The sequence below is a fragment of the Kogia breviceps genome, chromosome 17 (assembly GCF_026419965.1).
Source record: "Kogia breviceps isolate mKogBre1 chromosome 17, mKogBre1 haplotype 1, whole genome shotgun sequence".
Lineage (NCBI taxonomy): Eukaryota > Metazoa > Chordata > Mammalia > Artiodactyla > Physeteridae > Kogia > Kogia breviceps.
The window spans coordinates 58,505,515-58,527,969 of record NC_081326.1 but is presented as its reverse complement, the minus strand read 5'-3'; the positions used below and the strand labels follow the sequence as shown (position 1 = coordinate 58,527,969).

Sequence of the window (22,455 nt, the reverse complement as noted above, 5' to 3'; positions counted from 1 at the left end):
GTTGGTTTTCCTTTTTAAATATAGCCATGTTTACATCTGCCTTGTTCTTTTGATCAAAGCAAGCCACAAGCTCCTTTCTCTCCCTCCCCTAGACTCAAGAGATGGAGAAATAGATTCTACCTTGTGACCTAAGGACCTCATATCGCAAAGGTCATATCGCAAAGGGTCATTTTATTATTATTATTTTTTTTGCACTGAGGACATTTTTGTTATCAATCTACCACATTGTTGTTCCAAAGGAATTTCTGTAAACATACGAAATGATGATCAACAACCAGGTTTCTGGTTCCTGTTTGCTTTCAGTTTCGCTTTTGCTCCTTCGGCATTCACCCAGGGGTCCGTGCTCGGAGTGTACATGTGCCTTGGCACCTCGCAGGCATAGCATCTCCCCTGTAGGGTGTGCTTATCTAGGTGGATGAGTGATGGGTTTTCCCACTGTACCATGAGCAGGCACACAGTACAGTGTGATCCTCTCCCTTCGTGTTCCACTTGACAGGTGCAACAATCTGGGCTGATAAGAAAGGCAGGCCTTGGTAATCAGAGCCATCTGGGATGCCAGAGGCATCTTGTTTCCTCTTGGCTGCCCGCGCATGTCTGTTTATTCCCTCCATGAGGTTTTACTGTTAGAAACCCTGATACCCAGTAGCGTACATCTGGGATGCAGCAGATCCTAACCAGCATTCCATGCAAGCATCTGCTTCACAGCTTGTAAGGGGTAGAGTCTACACGTCTAGATGTGCACCTTTATAAATAGTTAGGGGGATCTGGGCCATATCTTTGGTGTGGAATTAGGACACTTTGTGCCTGACTGTCCCTGGAGACAAGAAAGAGCTGACTCCGAGTCCAAGAAAAACCACTGCCACAACCTATTGTTGGAAGACGTGAGCTGATATTTGTGTAGTTGCAGCAAAGCCGGCCTGAATAAGGAGGACCATTGCCTTGTGTCTCCTAATTTGGTGTCTTTATTTTTCCATCTTTCTTTTCTTTCCTTTTGCGACATGTTCTCACTCTCTCCCTGCTCCTATACCTACCTTTTCCACCGGTGCCTTTTCATCCTCCTCCTTTCCTGTCAGCTATTTTTCTTCAGGTCTCAGCTCAGCACACCTAACACCATCTCCCAATGCCTGTAACTCAGCTCAAGTCAGCCGGACTCCGAGGACTGTCTGTGTTCACTGCACTGTTGCTTCCCCAAATCAGGCCTGGGAATCCAGCAGGAAAGTGCACGGATGCCATGTTCCAGCGATGTGAAGAGGACTCCTGAGCACATCGTATGTGGCCAGCACTGTTAAGCGTTTAGATAAACTACTTCTAATCCTTCCACCGGGGACAAGATAGCAATTATTTCCAGCGTATTGAGGAGCATGTTTAGAAAGGTTTAGTGACCTTCCCAAGGTCACAGTGCTAGTGAATTCCAGAGCCGGCCTTCAGTCCAGGTCTGCATGATTCCAAATGCCAAGTTCTTTCATTATATCACTCTTCATGTCATTCAGAAAAGAAAAAAAGTGAGGATCAGAGATGTGAGCTATCTTGCTAAGAATTATAGTGTTGGAAAGTCTCTGCATTTTTGGCTCAATATGAGAGAAATCTAAATGGAGGAAAGCCTGTTTTACTCCCAGCCTGTGACTGTCAAAAGCACAGCCGGGACATGAACCAGTTTTCTGACACTCAAGGCTGTGGGAGCCGTGATATATGATGGACAGACCGTTGTTTCATTCTTTGAGCAAATTATTGTTGCTATGTGCCAGGCACTGTTCTAAAGTGTGGGATTCGTCGTGAAATAAAAAAAGATCCTTGCCCTTGTGGAGGTTGCAAGCCGGTGGAAAGAAACAGAAAATAAACAAAAGACAAAATAAGTTAGCTCTGTAGTGTGTTAGCCGATACTTACTCTGGAGAAGGAAGCAGTGGAACAGGGTAATTAATGAGTGTTGGAAGCCGGAGGGAGGAGTGTTGCATTTTTAATTAGGGAGATTAAGATAGGACTTAGTGAAAAGGTAGCATTTGAACAAAGGCTCGAAGGAGGTGAGGGAATTAGTTGTGTGGGTATCTGGGAGAAGACCATTTCAGGCAAAACGAGGAGTGGGTATAGTTGGCATTTGTGAGCAACAGGAAGAAGGCTGGTATAGTGGCAGCACATGTATTAAGGAAAGAGTAGTAGTAAAGGTGGCATCAGAGATACTACGTGCTCGGGCTTCCCTGGTGGCGCAGTGGTTGGGAGTCCGCCTGCCGATGCAGGGGACGCGGGTTCGTGCCCCGGTCCGGGAGGATCCCACATGCCGCGGAGCGGCTGGGCCCGTGAGCCATGGCCACTGAGCCTGCGCGTCCGGAGCCTGTGCTCCGCAACGGGAGAGGCCACGACAGTGAGAGGCCCGCGTACCGCAAAAAAAAAAAAAAAAAAAAAATACTACGTGCTCAGATTGCTTAAGGTTGTGTTAAACATTTTAAAGATTTAAAATAAGGGCAAGGGAAAAACAAAATGACCTGTTAGGTGCAGTAGGCACCCTGATGAAGTAATCTAGATGTGGCAGAATAGTGTTTCTGATCCGGATCGTAGCAATGTCGGTGATGAAAAGAGATTGGAGTCTGGATGTATTTGAAGGTAGACCCCTCAAGTTTTCCCAGCAGATGAGGTGTGGAATACAAGCGAAAGAGAGGCATCTGTGATGAATCCAAGATTTGGGGCTTCAGCAATGGGAAGTGTAGCATTTCTCTCAGATGAGCTGTAGAAGGCAGTTTTGAGAGGAAGAACAGGAGCTCATTTTTGGACAAGTTGAATTAGAAAAGTTTCCTAGATATGCAGATGGAACTGTGAAGTGACCAGTTGTATATTTGATTCTTTACTCTGGGGAGACAACAGAGAGAGACATAAAATTAAAAGACGTGATCCCACGGACAGCACCAATGTGATGTGTAGACTGGAAATAAGTGCAGTGGGTAGTGAGATTTGTCTTGAATTGCTCCAGAAGTAGGACTCAAAAATCAGTGAGAAAGATGATGGAAATCTGACTTTGGCTTTGACACAAAGGACCATTTTAAACTGCTAATGCTTGAGGATGCGGGGAGGGGGAGGGGGAAGCCGGGACAAAGTGAGAGTGGCATGGACATATATACACTACCAAATGTAAAATAGAGAGCTAGTGGGAAGTAGCCGCATAGCACAGGGAGATCAGCTCGGTGCTTTGTGACCACCTAGAGGGGTGGGATAGGGAGGGTGGGAGGGAGGGAGATGCAAGGGGGAGGGGATATGGGGATAGATGTATAGGTATAGCTGATTCACTTTGTTATAGAGCAGAAACTAACACACCATTGTAAAGCAATTATACTCCAATAAAGATGTTAAGAAAATAATTATTCAGATAAAAAAATGTTACTGTGTAACAAACTAATAACAAGTTCATATTAGAGCCAAGGCTAAGAATCAGTTGATAAATGGGGCCGATACATGTATCACTATCTGAGTAAGAGACAAACAGGGCTTATTAATGGTAGGAATCTGTATCCCTCCCCCACTGTATTTGTTTATGCCTGTTTACATGGAGGCATATCCCTGTAGGTTCGTATGGTCTTAAAAGTCTGTACCTGAAGCTTTGTGTTTATTGCTGTCCAAGCATGTAACACCAAATTACTGCTGAGTAAGAGTATATTGTGAAGGCAAAGCAAAGCGACACCTGGGTTGTTAGCCTCAGAACACCTGGATTTATAATAAAAGGAAATTTATAACACAGGAGTACATGGTAAGCTGGTGAGGATGTATTCCGAGTTGACTTGGTGTGTTTGGATTAATCTCCCCCTGAATCTCCAGTTGATGAGACTTGTCTTGGAGCTGAGGGTGCTGCATTTCCTAGGAAATGAGCGAGTTAAAGAATGACCTCCCAGGAAGTTTGGTATATTGATGTATAAGCCATTTATCTTCTTGCCTTTCCCTTCCTAATTTACAGCCTTCTGTGACTGGTTTATGGGAATCTTCAAAAGATGTGATTAGCTTTACTTGCAAGAAGCTTGCAAGGGGTTTCAGGGCAATGATGTGTCAGCTAAGAACTCATTCAGCTAATCTGAGGGAAAATTTTTAGAGCAGGAAGGAGCCAGATTCAGAGGTGCTGACTTGTAAAACATGGTGGGAAGTGCGTTCCTAGCTAAAAGAGCTGAAACTCTGGTTTCCTAATCATGCGAGAGAAAAGTGATGACGAGCCAAAGGGAAAAAGCTAAACAACAACAGAACATGCACTCATTTGCACCATCCATGCCAGAGGCCCTTCTTTCTCATCAAAATTAGGAAAGCATTTGATACGGTTGTATGCAGTGATGAGAGGGCACATGGCTGGCAGTCTGTGACGAGAGTATGCAGAGCAGAAGGGAGAGATGGACAAGTTTGATTAGGAGCCACGTGAGCAGCACACAGTCGGGGTAGAGCAGCGAGGGCTAGACCTGAAATTCACTGCTATGCTAACACATAGATATGGAATCTAAGGAAAAAAAAATGTCATGAAGAGCCCAGGGGTAGGACGGGAATAAAACACAGACCTACTAGAGCATGGCCTTGAGGACATGGGGAGGGGGAAGGGGAAGCTGGGGCGAACTGAGAGACTGGCACGGACATATATACGCTACCAAATGTAAAATAGATAGTTAGTGGGAAGCAGCCCCATAGCACAGGGAGATCAGCTCTGTGCTTTGTGACCACCTAGAGGGGTGGGATAGGGAGGGTGGGAGAGAGGGTGACGCAAGAGGGAAGAGATACGGGAACATATGTATATGTATAACTGATTCACTTTGTTATAAAGCAGAAGCTAACACACCATTGTAAAGCAATTATGCTCCAATAAAGATGTTAAAAAAAAAAAAAAAAGAAATTCACTGCTGATTAAAAGTAAGGCAGGTCTGTGAACTCAGACTCGGTGAGAATGGTTTCATTTCATTAATTCATTCGCTTGCTCACTGTGGCTCTGTAGAGCATCTGTTAAGTGCAAGGCGCTCTGGGGAGCGCAGTTGTAACTATTGTCTCCTCACTGAGTGTTCCAGTTACTGGGGCTGCAAAACAAATGACCCCAGCACTTAATGGTGGAAGACAACTATACATGACGCTAGTGGATTATGTGTGTCTCTGCATCATGGCGTCTGGAAGTCTGAGCTGGAAGCTGTGAATCCTGGTAGCTGGAATCATCTAAAGCTTGGTTACTCATTTGTCTGACAGTTGATAGGGTTGGTGGCAGCTGTCAGCTGAGACTTTAAGCTGGGGGATTGGCCACAACTCCTATACCTGGTCTCTTCATGTGGTCGGAGCTTCCTCGCAATATCGTGTCCAGGTTCTGAAGGTGAGTGCCAGAGAGGGTGAGCCAGGCGGAAGCTCTATCTCTTTCCTGATACAGCTTCAGAAGTCACCGATAGCATCAATTCTGCTGTACTCCATGGGCCAGGCCTTCCATGAACCCTGTCAAAATTCAGACGGAGACAACATCAACCCCAAATATCGGTGGAGGAATGAAAGTCAGAATCCGTGAAAAGGAGATATGTATGTGTGTATGTATGTATATGTGCATATATAAAATCATCTTTGGAAAAATACAATCTGCCACTTCTGAGAGTGAAAGAAAAAAAGTTACCACAGCACAAAGTAAAAAATGATGTGTCATTTGTAATTTTATAAGTGATGGCCCAAAGAATCATACAATTCAAAATATACTAATAAAAAATAACACCTGAACACTGTTTTCTAAACTTGAATCACCTGCATTTCACTTCCAGTAATTTTACTATTACCATCTGTATTATTGTTTCCTTAATTTTTCTTGAAATTGACCCATTTTTTATTGAAGTATAATTGATGTACAATATTGTTACAGGTGTACAATATAGTGAGACACGATTTTTTAAAGCTTATACTCCATTTACAGTTATTATAAAACATTGGCTATATTCCTGGTTTCGTACAATATATTCTTGTAGCTTATTTTATACCTATTAGTTTGTACCTCTTAGTCCCCTACCCCTATCATGCCCCTCCCCTTTTCCCTCTCCCCACTGGTAACCACTAGTCTCTTCTGTATATCTGCAAATCTGCTTCTTTGTTATTATAGTCACGGAGTTTGTTTATATAGTTTGTATTTTTTAGATTCCACATGTAAGTGATATCATACAGTATTTGTCTTTCTCTGTCTGACTTACTTCACTTAGCATAATGCCCTCAAAGTCTATCCATGTTGCTGCAAATGGCAAAATTTCATTCTTTTTTATGGATGAGTAGTATTTCATTTTATATATATATATATATATACACACACACACACACACACACACACACATATATATATATACATACCACATTTTCTTTATCTATTCATCTATTGATGGACATTTAAGTTGCTTCTGTATCTTGGCAGTCGTAAATAATGACCCAGGTTCTTATTAACTCAAATTTGTTTTAAAAGCAATCTAGGTATTACTACAGAAAATAGAATGTATTTTTGCCATAATTTATTTGTCATAAAATAAAGGTAACCTTAAATATAAAAAAAGTGAAACAGAGCAGTGATTATACGCTAGATGAAAATTCTGCTTTCCAATGACAGTTCCGAGGCTGAAGGAAGCCCTCTCTTTGTCAAAGATCATGTTAGCAGGTGTTAGAAAGATGTTAAATCACACTCATACAAAATCAAGGCTCTCCCCTTCACATAATCTGAGCGATTGAAAGAGAAGTGAAAGAGAATGATCCTTAGTGAGGTCAGTGATATTTAAGGCCAGGTCTGTGTACTGTCCAACATCCTTTAGAGAACTACTTATATTAAAATCCTGATCCAGAATGCAAACACTGATCCAGAATGATAAAAGATTATAGCTAGTTAAGCTTTCATTTAGCCTCAGCCAAGTCCCTGGGATCTATGAGGCAGACCAGCATCTAGCACAGTTGATGCTTGTTGATGAATGAATGTATTTGTAACCTGCCATTGGTCAAAGGCTGGGTCCTTTGCACCTCTGTGTTTCATTTTGTTTCATAAGCCTCCCTGAAAGATCCAGTGAGCAGCTAGTTGGCTTCTACATGAAGTCTAGCTACACTCATTATCTTATTACCATTCCCCACGTGCTGGTGGAATTGACTTTTTCCTTACCTACCGTGCACAACTAATTCCTACACTTTACAGGACCACCCTAAATCCAGAGCTCTCAGGAGCTATTCGTATGTAGGTATCTAAATCCTATAACATTCGTTCCTAAAATAATTATTAGCACCTGCTGGGGCCAGTTATCCTAGGTCCTAGAGATATCAGAGGATTGTGAGAAATGGACACTTTCTTGGGACACAGAGGAAGGCCACTTGGGGGCAGCTGTTTCACCCCTAAAATTTAGTCAATTGCTTAGGAACCTAATTGTCTTGTTGTTAGAGGAGTCGTCAGAAAACACTGCTTCCTGGGGACTTCTCCCAGTAGAGAGAATCTGAGAGTAGGTGTAGTTTTCATGGCCTTCTCCACCTGGACCTTTTCTCTCTGGCTTTCGGGGGCATGGAGAAGGTCTGCAGAGGCTCAGAGGAAGACGAGAGTCAGATATTTATCTTCAGGGAATCCAGCCTGTAGCTTTTACCACACTATAGGACTTCTAACAGCAGTGCCTTTCTAGGCATGAGGCTGGAATTAACAGATCTTCTTTTCCTTCTTTATTTATAGTCGGCTACGGTGAAGCTGTCCAAACCAGTGGCTCTGTGGACTCAGCAGGATGTCTGCAAGTGGTTGAAGAAACATTGTCCGAATCAGTATCAGATCTACAGTGAGTCATTCAAACAGCATGACATAACTGGTAAAGTATGCAGTATCCGAAATATTTCACTCCCTCTCCCTCTTTCCCATCTCAGTGGCCTTTCCCACACCCTGAAAATGAAAAAGCATCTCCCTGCTGAAATTGTCTGGCATGGGTTTACTTTAAAAGGAACGATAAATTCCAGATCCGGGCACGCCATGCTATTTAACAAGCATAAGTGGTTATTACAGGGAACCGTGGATTTTGAATGTCCAGTATAAAAGTATGTGGTAATCAGGGTAAAGGGTTGGGGGATCCTAGAGAAAATAAGAGTGTAGCAGTCCTAGAGTAAAGAAAGGGAGGAGAGCCTTCAATTTAATTTGGTTACAGGGTCCGTAGGTAGATGTTTTAAGAAGAAAAGGTTTCTAAATAGGAAAATTCTGGACTGAATATAATAGTACTAACTCACTGCCCCTGAGATGAATACCCTCAAAGCACAAATTAAGACTCCCTTTAAATCAAGGGGCTTCGAGTATTATATGTGGAAGTTGAGAAGAGCTTGGCAGCAGGAAATAGGACAGCGTAATGAACTGTAAAAGCCTGTAGGATCTTGTCTCTCAATTGGAGAATGGAGTGGGAAAGGGAGTGGATAGGTCCACGGTGGGAGCCCATCAGAGTAAGGGGGTCTTTTGCAGAACCCGCCTGCTCACCTGCCCTGAGATTCTGCTTGATTGTGGGTACCGTCCCTCCCACCCTTCTCTTTTGCAAACCCTATGATGAAAGATAGGATGGAGGAACACGCTCTGTGCACCAAAACTGTGCTTCAAGGTGGGAAAAAGTGTTGAGAAGATCTGATTCCAGTCCAGATTCTTCTTTTTTCTAAGCGAAAACTGACCCTCTAGTGGGAAAGGGACTTGCTGTCGAGTAGCTCGGCACGCCTGATGCCAAGCCCTTTCCAGACCCATACCTTGCATCTTCAGAAATTCTAACCTCTCTATATTCACTCCCGTCACTTTGAAAAGGGTCACGTCCAGCAGAAAGCATTTATTTTTGTAGTTCCATTCTTACCCTGTAGCTTCAAGATCTGGGGCAGATCGTACCTCCTTGGAGCAGGACTAGATGGGTGGTTTTCAAAGTGCTTTCCGTGGAGCCCTTGGTTGCACTAGAGGCTGCCAGAGGGACATGCTTTGGGCTGAGACGGGTGTGTCTGTTTCACATTTTAAATTGCACAGAAAACTTGATTTGGAAAAAAAGGCTTCTAATATTAAATAACTTTTTAATTTAATTTAATTTAATTTATTTATTTGGTTGCATTGGGTCTTCGTTGCTGCGTGCGGGCTTTCTCCAGTTGCATCGAGCGGGGGCTACTCTTAGTTGCGGCGCGCAGGCTTCTCATTGCTGTGGTTTCTCTTGTTGCAGAGCTCAGGCTCTAGGTGCACGGGCTTCAGTAGTTGTGGCACGCGGGCTCAGTAGTTGTGGCTCGTGGGCTCTAGAGTGCAGGCTCAGTAGTTGTGGCGCACAGGCTTAGTTGCTCCACGGCATGTGGGATCTTCCTGGAGCAGAGATCGAACCTGTGTCCCCTGCACTGGCAGGCGGATTCTTAACCACTGCACCACCAGGGAAGTCTCTAAATAACATTTAAATAACGCTGAGCTACATTATCAGAGACTCCTGATGACCAAGTTAGTAATGTTTAAATATGTAAGGAACACACAGGTGTAGCTCAAAGTGAGTTAACAGAGAGTGAAATCCTCCTAACTTAAGCATAGAAATGATCCTTAATGTACTTCTTTTCTCCTCCGAATTGGAGGTAATGGCCCATTTGGATGAAATTCCTGAAAATCCTGAAGGCAGTGTCAGAACTTAGCTTAGATTCCAAGTGTCTAGATTCTTTTTCTTAATCCCCCCTTAAAGATATAAGAAAATCCCATACAGGGTCAGTTATTCCACCCCTAAAATTTATCAACCAGTTAGTAACCATTTGGCTGATTATTAAGGTAACCTTCATCAGATAATGTCTTGTTTCTTAATGCTTGTGTGATAGTACTGGCAAAACCTTTTACGTGATCTTATTAGAAAGTAGTGTTATCTTTTGTTAGGGGTGGGAATTCTGTGATACCCTTGAGGGAAGGGTAAGCGTTTATAATGGTTTGAAAGGGATGAGCATTACACCTCCCTCAGAAATAAAGATCTCATCCTTCAGTGCTTATGGAGTAAATGGTACCACTTCCTAAGGCTTTCTGCTAAGTGGCCTTGTGTTGCAAACAGCTGTCGTATTGCTTTTGGTGTCATACTTGGTCTCCACAAACACCTCTGGTATTGGTAAATCGCAACCTTCTTGAGATCTTGGACAAGCTGTTTAACCTAGACAAGTTTTTCAACCTCACTTCTTCATCTCCAAAATGGAGATGACAATAATAACAATACCTGTCTCAGAGAGTCATTGTGAAGATTAAATGAAATGATATAAACAAACCACTAAGTTAATCATTTATTGACACCTTCTACATACTAGCACTGTGCTATTCTTCATGTCGAAACTCATCTGGAGGTGTCTAAAATCATACTGTTACTTCATTCTGAGGGCAGCCTGTTTTCTGGCAAGAAAAGAAAGCAGGGGATTATTTGAGGACTTAGGAGAGAATGATTTCAGATTAACATTTGACACACACATCTTTCTGACCTTCACCTATTCAAGACCTCAGAAGACCACTTTTGTCTCCTGTTCCTCTCCAAGGGTGAATGGAAACTACCCAAATGATCACAGGTGCCAAGTGGCCCGAAGATAGCTTTCAGGACTGGAGCCAGACTGCAGTTTCCAGCCCTGTGATGCCGGCTGATAAACTGGGCAAAGAGGATTGTGAAAAATCAAGACATGATGGCAGAGAGAGCCTCAGCGGCCGATGCAGACAGTAGAGTGTCTTAGAGTGAGGGCCGGGAGGGGGTTACAAGTGCCAGGTTAAAGCCCAGACTTGCAGCTTAGCTCCGTGATTCTGTGAAGGTGACTTGTTGTACTCGCACTTTCTTTACCTGTAAAGAGGAGATGATAATAGTCCCCGCCTCAGAGTGTTGCTGTGAAAGTAGTTCACGGTCACAGTAAGCAGGCAGTGAATGTTAGCCGCTGCTGTTTTCCTAAGTGCTGCTGCGCTTTCTATGAAAACAAACCACACACATAAACACTGATCCATCTTTATTATCCTGAAAATTATAATGAGCACTTAAGGACGGGGGTTGGATCTGGGCTGGTAAGTATCCTGTGCTTATCTGCGAGGCCACAGTAAAGATGTCTCTTATTTATGCTTAGATTCTCCTGAATACTGCTGTTCGTTTATGTGTCTTAAAGCAAGGGTCTCCAATATCATGCTCATCAGGGAAGCATGTTATATCTCTGTAACATATAAACAATCCCTTAATTTAGGGGTGCATGGGACCATGGCGATAAATAAAAAAGACATATTGAATGGAAAGAAGAATCAGGAAGAAAAAGAAGATGGGCTTTCTGATTACAGAGCTGAGGCAAATCCTCCTCCTCCCACCCCACCCCTGTTCTCCACCCCTCGACCTCTGACAAGTAATAACTGTGCAGCATCACACAAGCTAGTTTCAAGTCAGTGATATGAGAATAATATTTATCTTAAAGGGTTGTTGGAAAGGTTAAAAGGGATGATGCATGTGAAGGGTGTAGCTTTATGCCTGATACATAGTTGACATCCGTTTAGCAAGTATTTATGGAGCATCCACCCTGTACCAGGTTTGGGGAATAATACAGCAATAAATGAAATAGTCAGTGATCTGTGTAGGGAAAAAATTGTGCCTCCGTAGAAAACTGTGCCTCCTCAATAGCACATCATTTCGGGTTATCTAATTCTGATTCTATGAAGCTGTTCTACAACTCTGTAAGTTTTAGGTAGGTGAGAGCAGTATAAAGTAATTCTTGTTTGTAGATGTGTCAGTTCTGTCCCACAGAGGTTCAGTTGACTTCCCCAATCCACTGTGAAAAAGGTGAGTTTTGTCTCCCATTTACACATTCATTTCACTCCTCCTGATCTAAACATGTGTCTGCTCTTTGGATTCTCCTTTGAGTTGGTTGTAACATCTTATCAGTTTCCGCAGAATCTTAAACGTGTTTGTTTTTGTATATGATGAGAGTCACGATTTTAACTTTTTTGAAAATTACCCTTTAACCTTGGTAGTTGTTTCATTTTTTTAAATTGGTTTCAACGAACAATTCCACTATATTAACATCTTTCTGATGCCTTTGTTTAAAATACATTAAATTCTAAACAAACTCCCCCTCTCCGCCATGCAGTTTTCTCCAAAGTCTAAGGAAACTTAAGGTATGTTTTAACACACCAGTATTCAAAACATTGTGCAAATTTCCTATTAGAATTTCTGAGAATTTCATTGTGTCCAGAAGGCACCTGCTATTTTATAGCAGATGAGTTAAATCAGAAGAGACGCTACTAGTGGTAACTCCCTGCAGAAGTGCTCTTAACAGGCATAAGATGGTTAGAACACCTGAGAGGCATTAGGAGAGATAGATTTAAATCATCAGATTAGGCTTGAAGGAAAGAAATTTGTCTATTTTCCTGTGCCTGCAAGATTCTTTCCCCAGCTTTCTGAGGCCGGGCTTGGAATGCTGATGAGGAAGCTCTGCTGGGGCCAGGTATAAGCTAACAGGCAATGTTCGGATTCTTTTTTATGCACAGTTAAGAATCTTTTCAGGTTTGAGGCATTTTCAGCCCCTGGCTGTGCCTGGTATTCTTCCTGTGGTGGCTGCTAAAATCAACTCATTTCCTTCAACATCAAGCCTTTCCTCTGTAAAGGGTTCTTTCCCCTCCCAACTTTAAAGACTTATCTTCGTGGGTGAGGCACTCAGAGCTCCCCAGAATACGAAATGCATTTTTAGAAGCTATTTTGAATGTGTAAAAGGTTTCCACGTGGCCTGCTTCGTGGAACACAGGTGGGAATCCTTTAGATGTCTGCAGGAAGAAATACTTACCCTGTGTATGTCCCCTGCAGGTGGTCAGTATTGACTTATCCTATTTCTCAGTGGTCTCCTACAAAATCAGTGAATACTTCTGGTTCTTTCTGTGCTTTAGACACTGCCCATCTGTACCTCTTTCCCCTTTTCAAAATATTCCGCTGGGATGTAGCACCCTGAAATTTGGCACTTCTGCTTATGCTATTGAATAAAGGGGAAACCTCTTTATCTTTTTCAAACCTTTCGATTGTGGGCTCTGTGCATTTGCTAACATTTACCCTTCTGCTATTGTCTTCCTAGTCTTTTATCACAGTTAGAATTACCCATGGAGGTCAGTGGGGTGTGTAGTAAACAAGTGTCCAAAGAAGTGGAGTAATTATTTTATGTGCTATACCTGTGAGAACACTACTTTGTGGAACCCAGTATAGCCCAATAAAATGTGGGCTTGTCGAACTACCACAGTGCTTCATCTGCACATTTTCTTGCCTTTATTGGTTTTCCCTCTGGATACTGTGTTCTACTTTTGTATGTCTTTGTATTTTGTTACATTTCTCTTTTGTATGAACTGCTCTACATTTTTTATTGAATCTCGAGCAGGATTTTATACCTGCATAGTACAGTTTTGACATCATCAGGGCATGAGTTTCCCACATATTAATTTTCCAATAACAGCATTTATTCTTCATTTTTAACACCCTTTGATAGAAAGCTTACTAACATCACCTCTATACTACTCAGCATTCTTAAACCTAGGATGCTGAATTTGGTTGTCTTGATGATTCAGGATAATAGATTGCTGAATGTTGGAAGTGACTTCAGATGTCATCTGAGGTCTTAGGGGGTCGGTTTAAAAATACGCCTTTCAATGAGAAATATGAATGGAGATCAGAATATCAGCCTCACTCCTGATAAAGCTTTTTTAGAGAATATCCTTTAGGTCTTCAGACGAATTGATTTGCTAAGAATATTTTCCCTCTAAATCAGGTAGTCTGGTCACTGGCACAGCTGGGAAGTGCCCCTCTAACCGCCTGGGAGAAAGCAGACTGCATCAGGCACACAGGTCACAAGACAGGACAGAACATGAGGCCGGGCTGGGCAAACCCGTTTCCTGCTTCCGAGGGCGCCAAATGGAGTGGAGGAGAGAGGCCAGGAGCGTTAGTCAGGGAAGTTCTTCCATGAAGAAATAGGGTGGGGAATGAGTAGTCCAGTCTCTCTACCACTTCAGTCAGATGTCTCCCCACGTGTCCTTTCCAGCATCCCTGCTAGATGGCCAGACAGCCTTTGCTCAGACACATCCAGGGATGAGCACTTCATAATTTTTAAAAGCAAACTGTTGTTTGTTTGTTTTCGTCCAAGATGTCGGATGATGGTGGCAGTTACAGTGCTTGGTTTTCCTTACTCCCTCCTACTCTGAGCTGCAGGGCTCTCAAATGCCATGCTTTCTTCTACCATCCTCAAACCCACCCTTTTGCCTGGATCATTCCAACTTCCTTTCGGGCTTTAGTTCAAATACCACCTCCTACAAAAGCCTTTCTTACTCCTCCTCATCTGGATTAAGTAACCCGTCCTGGAGCTCCCAGGATAAGCCCTGTGATAGAACTTGTCCCATGAAGTCGATAGTTGAAAAATTTAACGATGAGAAAGTTCTGCTGAGGTTTTACTGAAACCCACCCCTAGATCCTGTTTAGGTTCTTGGGTTATAGAAACCTTTGCTGAAGAAAGCCCTGCGTGACTGCCCCCCAGTACAGATTCACGGGCCAGGCCTCCATGGAGCCATGATGCTTTCCCCCAGCCTTTTCTTCATCCAAGTGCCTGTTGAGTGGCTCTCCCAGTTCCTTTCTTCATCGCCAGTAAAGGTCTGGTTTCTGCTACGCTGAAAAGTTACACGCTGTTGGATGGGACTTCCCTAAAACTATTTACCCTCTACCCATCTGTCTCCTCCTGCCTCTTGTTTCAGAAAGCGTGCTCTTATTCCCTTCTACAATCAACCTTTTCTGCCTCTGCTTTAACCAGACGTCCCCTATATCCTCTGGATATTTGCTTCCTCAGTTACAGTCATCCTCTCATCTTCAGTCTAGCTACACTGGCTACCTCCTTTCTCTCTATATACAGTTGACCCCTGAACGAAGTGGGTTTGATATACACAGGTCCACTTACACGCAGATATTTTTCAATGGAAAATGCAAGAGGACTGCATGGTTCATTGAATCCGTGGATGCAGGGGACCCACGGATACGGAGGGCTTGACAGTACCTGCAGGCGGATTAACCCCCTCGTTGTTCGAGGGTCAACTGTAGCTTCATTTTAGTCCCTTGACCAGTCCCTTTCTATTCATTTCATTTATTTGTTAAATCATAATTAATTCATTTGTTTTATAAAATTTATGTGACCACTACCACATGCCAGGCAGAACACTGTACCCAACAGCTTCAGAATGTATTATGTACTTTCCAGTTCAGGGGACTTATCCACCACGATGTACTATACGCCAGGGCACAGATCAGTCTCAGTAAATTTGAAAAAACTGAAGTGGCACAGGGTGCATTCTCTGACCGAAACGGAATTAAATTAGAAATCACTACCAAGATAATCAAGAAGATCCAAATATTTTGAAACTTAATGCACATCCATGTAACCAGATGGGAGAGAGAAAAAAAAAAATCGCGAGAAACTAAAACATATTTTGAACTGAATAAAACTGAACTGAATAAAAACATTCATATTTCAAATGTTTGTGTGGTACAGCTACAGAACTTAGAGGAAAATTACAGCATGAAATGCCTGTATTCGAAAAGAAAGAAGAAAGAGTTGAAATTGATTAATTAAAATTTTACCCTAAGAAGTTAGAGAAGGAAGAATACGAATCTCAAAGAGCTGAAATCAGTAAGACAGAAAACATACAGGCAATAAAGAAAATTAACAAAGGTAAAGCTGATTCTTTGAAAAGATCAACAAAAATTGATAAATGTCTAGATAGCCTAAATGAGGGAAAAAAAGACAGCATCAAGTGACAAATGGGGGCTATCACTAAGTTTTCTACATTCATTAAAAGAGCAGAAAATATTATGAACAGGTTTAAGCCCACATACTTAACAACTGAGATGAAATGGACTAATTCCTTAAAAACTATAACTTAACAATATCTGACTCAAGAAAGCTAGAAAATTTAAATAGCCATGTATCTCTTAGTCAGTTAAACTTTTAATCAGAACTTCCTATAAAGAAAGCTTCAAGCACAGAAGGCCTTTTCCAATGAATTAAAACAGTCAAGAATTAACAACCAAACTTTCACAAATTCTTTCAGAAAATAGAGAAAGGGGGAGCACTTCCAAACTCATTTTATGAGACCAGACTAACCCTGATACCAAAACCTGACAAAGATATTACAAGAATGGTACGGTACAGACCAATATCCTTCATGAACATAAACCTACAAACCTTGACAAAATACAACCAGGTTGAATCTCACAGTAGACAAAAAGGATATTACATCATGGTCATGCGTGCATAGGAATGTAAAGTTGATTCCATTTTTGAAAGTCAATGTGATTTGTCATGTTAAGAGTAAATGAAGAAAGTTATAAGGTCATCTCATTAGATGCAGAAGGCTTCCGATTTCATCTCTGATATGTAAAGAGCTTGGATGTCATCACTTTGATCCTTACCACAAGAAAAAGCTGGGCACCGTGAGATTCCTGGTAGTCTGGTGGTTAGGGCTCCACGCTCTCGCTGCTGAGGGGTTCAGTCCCTGGTTGGGGAACTAAGATCCCACAAGCTCCATGGTGCAGCCAAAAAAAAAAAAAAAAAAAAGCTGGACAAACTGAAAACCAGTGGGGTTTTTTTTGTCTGTGGACCCATCAGAGAGCTGATGTCATAATGCGAATCACCCCCCTGAAATCTGGAGAGTAGGGCACATGCAGGAGATGCAGAACCCCAAAGACCTGCTTAGCTGGAACAGACAGAGACCAATAATAATGGACAAAATATTTGGACACTTCACAAGGAAGGTAAAAGAATGGCCAATAAGCACATGAAAATATGCCCAGCAATTTTAAGTCATCAGGAAAATGCAGATACAACCCAGTGAGATGTCACATTACAACCAGTTGAATGGCTGAAGTTCAAAGGATTGGCAATACCACGTGTTGCTGAAGATGTAGAACAACTGGATCTCTTGTACACTGTCGTTGTGAGTAAATATGGTGCCACCAGATGCAGAAACTAAATTTCTTGCACAGTTAATCACACACTTATTAGATGATCTGCCGTTCTGCTCTGAGATATTTACTAAAGAGAATCGGAAACATATGTTCAGAAAAATTCCAGTCCACTCACATCCAAAAGAGCTTTACCCAGACAAAAATTTTAAACAACCCTTAGGTCCATCAAGAGCAGAATGGGTAAAACAAAGTGTGCTGTATTCACACCAGAAACAATGCAGAACAATACAAAGGAACCAACTGCTGATGCGTATTGACGACATTAATGAATGTCACGTTGTACTCAGAGAAAGAAGTGAGAAAGAAAAGAACACACACAGTGTGATTCCCAGCATATGAAATTCTAAAACAACAAAATTAACTGACAGTGATGGCAGTGAGATCAGTGGTTACTTCCGGCGGGGGTGTGTGCTGGGCTACTAGAAGGGAGATTGATACAAAGAGCAACGGAACTGTCTGTGCTGACGAAAATGCTTCGTATCTTTGTCACAGTTTTCTAATCTACTTGGCACCTCAAATCTGTGAAATTTATTGTAAACAAGTTATATCTCAAAGCTGGTTTGTACAAGCTTGTGTGCTTTCCAGATTTTCTAAAATGGACATACTGTTTTTAAAAGGAAAAAATGAAAATGTCATCCTGCATCTTTCCATACTAGCTATAGGATCGTTTAGGTTAAAGGTAGTTAGGTGAACAGATAGAGTTTTCTATTCATTAATCTATACTATGTAGTTATAGATAATGAGATTGAGCTTGAAAATCCACTTTATGCATTTTTCACTGGAAGAATAATCAGATACCAGAACATTCTTATAAGGAAAGGTATAGTCTAGCAGTCGTTGGAAGATGTACTGCTGACGAAAGGAGAACAGTTCTCTTGTCTTGTTGAGATTCTGCTTGTCTGAGCGTACACCTGTGCATCCAAGATACTTCCTTGTATTTCACAGATGAGTTAAATTTCAGAAAATATTCATTGCCATAGCATACAGTTGGCCCTTTTATATTTTACTCATTAATAGCTTTTTCAGTTAAAAACTGCTCTCACCACCATTTTATAAACCAAAGGAATTTTAACCAAAAAAAAAAACAAAAACAAACAAAAACAAAAACCCTCATGGCTTATAAATGGAGTACATTTCACTTTAAGAAAAACATACGTTGTTTTTATGTCTCCCATTTTCATCACAGATCAGTGCCGCTTTGTTAAGTTAGTTAAGGAAACTACTGCTCTTGGGGACATTTACTGATATTCTAAATACATCATTTATTTAATGTTAGAGATGGTATGTGGCAGGATAAGAATGGAAGTTGTCGCCAAATGAACTGTGTTGTTTCACAGATCAGAACAAGAACAGAAGGAATATACTTTTCTTAACCAGCAGCATAGACTTAAATACACCTCATACACTGCTCTTGTATCACCTACTGACTGCTCCCTGTAGAATTATTATAATCAAGGCTCCTCTCACAGGTGGGAGTGGGGTTGCTATGGTTACCAGTTTTCTCTTGGATGACCCTCCCGTCCTCCCGTCACCTTTATAGGTTTTTTTTTTTTTTTTTTTTTTTTTTTTTTTTTTTTTGTGGTATGCGGGCCTCTCACTGTTGTGGCCTCTCCCGTTGCGGGGCACAGGCTCCGGATGCGCAGGCCCAGCGGCCATGGCTCACGGGCCCAGCAGCTCCGCGGCATGTGGGATCTTCCCGGACCGGGGCGCGAACCCGTATCCCCTGCATCGGCAGGCGGATTCTCAACCACTGCGCCACCAGGGAAGCCCCAGCCTTTATAGGTTTTATAGTGTGGGAAACAGACTCTTTAGTCTGTTTAGGAAAGGCTTGCCTAGGTCCCACGGCCAGGAAATGGGGAGCTGGGGTCGGGAGCTACCTTTCTAAACCCTTATCCCAGTGCCTCTGTCACTTACAAGATACCCTTTTCCCGGCCAGCACCAGATAGCAGACCCACACCAAAGGCTTCTGAGACCTGAGAAATGCCAGCGCCAGCCAGAAGGAATCTCCTTACCAAACTTGTAACCCTGGATCAGTCCTGCTTTAGAAAACCCCTGACATCTTGAATAATGCCAGTTGTTTCTTGGAGGTTTTCTATGTGCAAGAGGCTCTGCTGAGAACCGTCCGCCTGTCGAGTACCCAGCAGAACTGTCTGGAACCATTCAGTGTTAGCAAATTGTAGCTCTCAACCTTGCAAGCGGTTACAGGTGAGGAAGCGAGGCCCAGACTTCAGTGGGCGACTCAAGCTGAGCGCTTAACATCGACAGGACCTACCACACAGGCTTGTTGGGAGGTGAAAGGAGTTGAAACATACTTAGAACAGTGCCAGGTACATCGTAGGGGCTCAATAAATGTTACCTGTCATCCTCATTATTGGTCTGTGTTTCATAAGTGAGAAGCATTTGCTGAGGACCGCCTCGGGCTCTGCAGCACCGTGCTCACCGCAGTGAGATAGACAAGCACGACACCCCTGGTTCCATGGTGTCGGACTGGAAGGCACCTCCTCCCGTCTCCTGTTATTCACATGAGTAAACAGAGGCCCCCGGAGCTAAAGTGAGCTGCGCAAGGGCACACAAGTTCTTGGATTACCAGGAACTGTTAAAAGCTAAGTCACATTGCTATGGGACGACAGGAGACCCGTTCTTAGGGAGAGTCCAGCAGGTTGCCTGGCTTAGAAGTAATCAGAGTAGGGGCCCGAAACGGACAAGACTCCCTCTTAGTGAGTGTGTTTTTCTACTCCCAACTCCAGGGGCAGAGTGAAGGCTTTATAGCCACCAATTCGATCTCATACTTCCTTACTTTCAACCAGATCCAGCTTTTCCTTCTCTTCCCCCTCTTTACTCCACCTTTCCAGTTCCCTATGAGAATGTCACATTATACTAAATCAGATACGACCAAAGGTCTAGCTTCCTTTGCTCCTGACTTTGAGCTTTCTACCCTGTCAGAGGAATTAAGTCAATGAAGCACAACCTGTCCGGAGAAGTCCCTGTTTGCTTTTCAGCTTCTGTATCCATTGGATTCCTTCTCTCCTGATGCTTTTGTTAATTACTCTGTTTTGTTCTGCTGTTTACTTTGCGTGCTTTTAGAACATGCTGAAGTCAGGTTGTAAAATTGGAGATCCCCTCCCCTTGGTTTTGCTCCCAATCCCGGTTTGGAAATTACGATTCTGTGTACCCCCTTCCTGTCCAGTGGGATCTCCCATCCATCCGCCCAGTACGCGCAGAGCCACTATTGCTGCGTGCTTTGGGGGGACTGGAAATGAGCCCTTTTAGAGGCCACCTGCCAAGCGGACCGATGACTCTCCTCCTTCAGACAGCATTGTTTATGGTGAAGAGCATGATGCTGTGCATTAACGGAGGGCACTGAAGCCCACACAAGGGATTGATTCTATTTAAGAGCCTGTGGCACTGTTTGCATGAAATACTGTTGTCCTCAAGAGGTCTTGGCCACTGTCATTCTAGGCCATTTGTGTGTGGACTCTCACATTCCTCGTTCAGAGTTCCACTAGATACGTTTTCCAACTCCCGTACTTATGTTAGGGTGGTGTGGCTGTTTAGTGTTTAATTGCTCCTGGCAAACTTCATATCTTGGAAAGTTATGAAAGATCAGAGAACGCAGGGGTGTGGAGACCTGTGATGGAGTCCCCTCTGCTGATGAGTCACTGATCTTGGCCAAGTCTAACCTCTCTGAGCCTCAGTTTCCCTTTCTCTAAAATAAAATGCTGATAATGTACCTTACAAACTTGGTATCAGTTACTGTTGTTGGTGGTGACCTATAACTGTATGGACTCCATACAAAGGTTTGTAAGAAGCAGAGTATAGAAATTATTTTGCAAATGGTAAAGAAAGATACAAATGTATATGTCTGTGTCTGTGTGTGTATGCATATATATACATGCGTATGTGTAGTTCTTGTCTCACTGTTTAAGAGTATCTCAGTTCTCTAATTAGGGCCCTAAAAACTATCAACTTCAATTTATTTCCCCAGCCCACCAAAATTTTGCTTTGCCCCATGCCTTTTTGAGTAGTCTAATTATTGCAAATAAATATCAACTTATCTCCCAAACAGGTACTTAGCATCAAATACTCTCAAGACATTTCTCTAGTAACTCAGAGGGTAAAGAATTCAGAAGATTTGATTCTTGATAATTAAGAAAATTATCATGATGTTAGGGAAAACCATATATTATTAAAAATATTGGGGTGTTTTCATGCCAGGCACTCCAGTAAGTATTTTGCATATATTTTTGTCTTCACAATAACCCCATAAGGTAATATTATTCCTATTTCACAAACGAGAAATATGAGACTCAGGAAACTTAGGTATCTTATCTTATGTCATACCAGGCTAAAAGTGGCAAAGTCGAGGATTTTTCCAGGGCTATCTGAATCCAAAGCTCATGTTTGGACCGTTATGCTATGAAAGATAGTATCAGACAAGTACAGGTGAGTGATACACAAAGGAAGGTTGGGTAAATACCAAAGAGGACTTGAGAAGGAACTCTTATCTATGAGTCTGGTTTATTAGGAAATCTTCTTGGAGGAGGCTGAATTTGTGTACAATTTTAGAAGAGAAAGTCCCTGAAATATCAAATTGTATTTACATATTTTGTTTGATCCTGATAGAATTTTATTTTTTTTTAATTAATTTTTTTAAAATTTATTTTATTTATTTATTTTTTGGCTGCATTGGGTCTTCATTGCTGCGCGCGAGCTTTCTCTAGTTGTGGCGAGCCAGGGCTACTCTTCATTGCAGTGCACAGGCTTCTCATTGTGGTGGCTTTTGTTGTGGAGCACAGGCTCTAGGCACACAGGCTTCAGTACTTGTGACGTGTGGGCCTCAGTAGTTGTGGCACTCAGCCTCAGTATTTGTGGCGCACGGCGCAGTGCGTAGGCGTAGTAGTTGCTCCACAGCATGTGGGATCTTCCTGGACCAGGGCTCGAACCCTTGTTCCCTGCATTGGCAGGTGGATTCTTAACCACTGCGCCACCAGGTAAGTCCCTGATAGAATTTTAGAAGAATATATAACAGCTTCCGAGCCACGAACCTCACCACTCCCCGTTGCCTCAGACCATGCCTCTTTTTACGCTGTGTTAGACTTGCCTGAGCCTGAAAGCATTTGGGTTTCTGAATCCTGAGGAGGGACAGTGAAGGAGATGGAGATAGATCAGAGGGGTAGATCAAGAGCTCCATTGGAGAAGGCCTGAGTGTCAGGTTAAGGAAATTAGATTTTCCTCTCTTGAGTGTCATTCAACACCCATCAGTGATAAAGCATTTTTCTAGATGAGTGAAGTGATAAGCTCAAAGCAGTCTTGGAAAAATATCAAATGTGCAGGTGAGACATCACCAGTGTATGAGTTGTTGGCCCAGGTGGATTCTGAAGCTTTTTCCCTTTCCCGGTCACCAAAGGTGGTTCCGTGCCCAGCCCCCTTTCCACAAAGCCCCCATCCCTCTCATTACTCTAAGAGTAGAGATCAGTAGTGATGATTTGTCTCAGCATCCCTCCCTGCAATATTATCTGCGTTCTTACC

The 22,455-nt window shown here is 42.6% G+C and overlaps 1 protein-coding gene across 6 annotated transcripts in view; it reads left to right on the top strand.

Annotated features, from left to right (window-relative positions):
* SAMD12 (sterile alpha motif domain containing 12) overlaps nucleotides 1–22,455 on the top strand; it is a 460,454-nt gene that overhangs the window by 164,950 nt on the left and 273,049 nt on the right. For 4 of the 6 annotated variants that reach the window (XR_010837564.1, XR_010837563.1, XM_059043534.2 and 1 more), the window contains exon 3: nucleotides 7,653–7,782. Coding sequence is in view for 3 of the 6 variants with exons in the window: in XM_059043534.2 (XP_058899517.1) it covers nucleotides 7,653–7,782 (130 nt within the window). In the remaining 3 variants the exon portion in view is untranslated. The remainder of the gene's footprint in view (nucleotides 1–7,652; nucleotides 7,783–22,455) is intronic. The other 2 variants (XR_010837565.1, XM_067017918.1) reach the window with 1 other exon arrangement.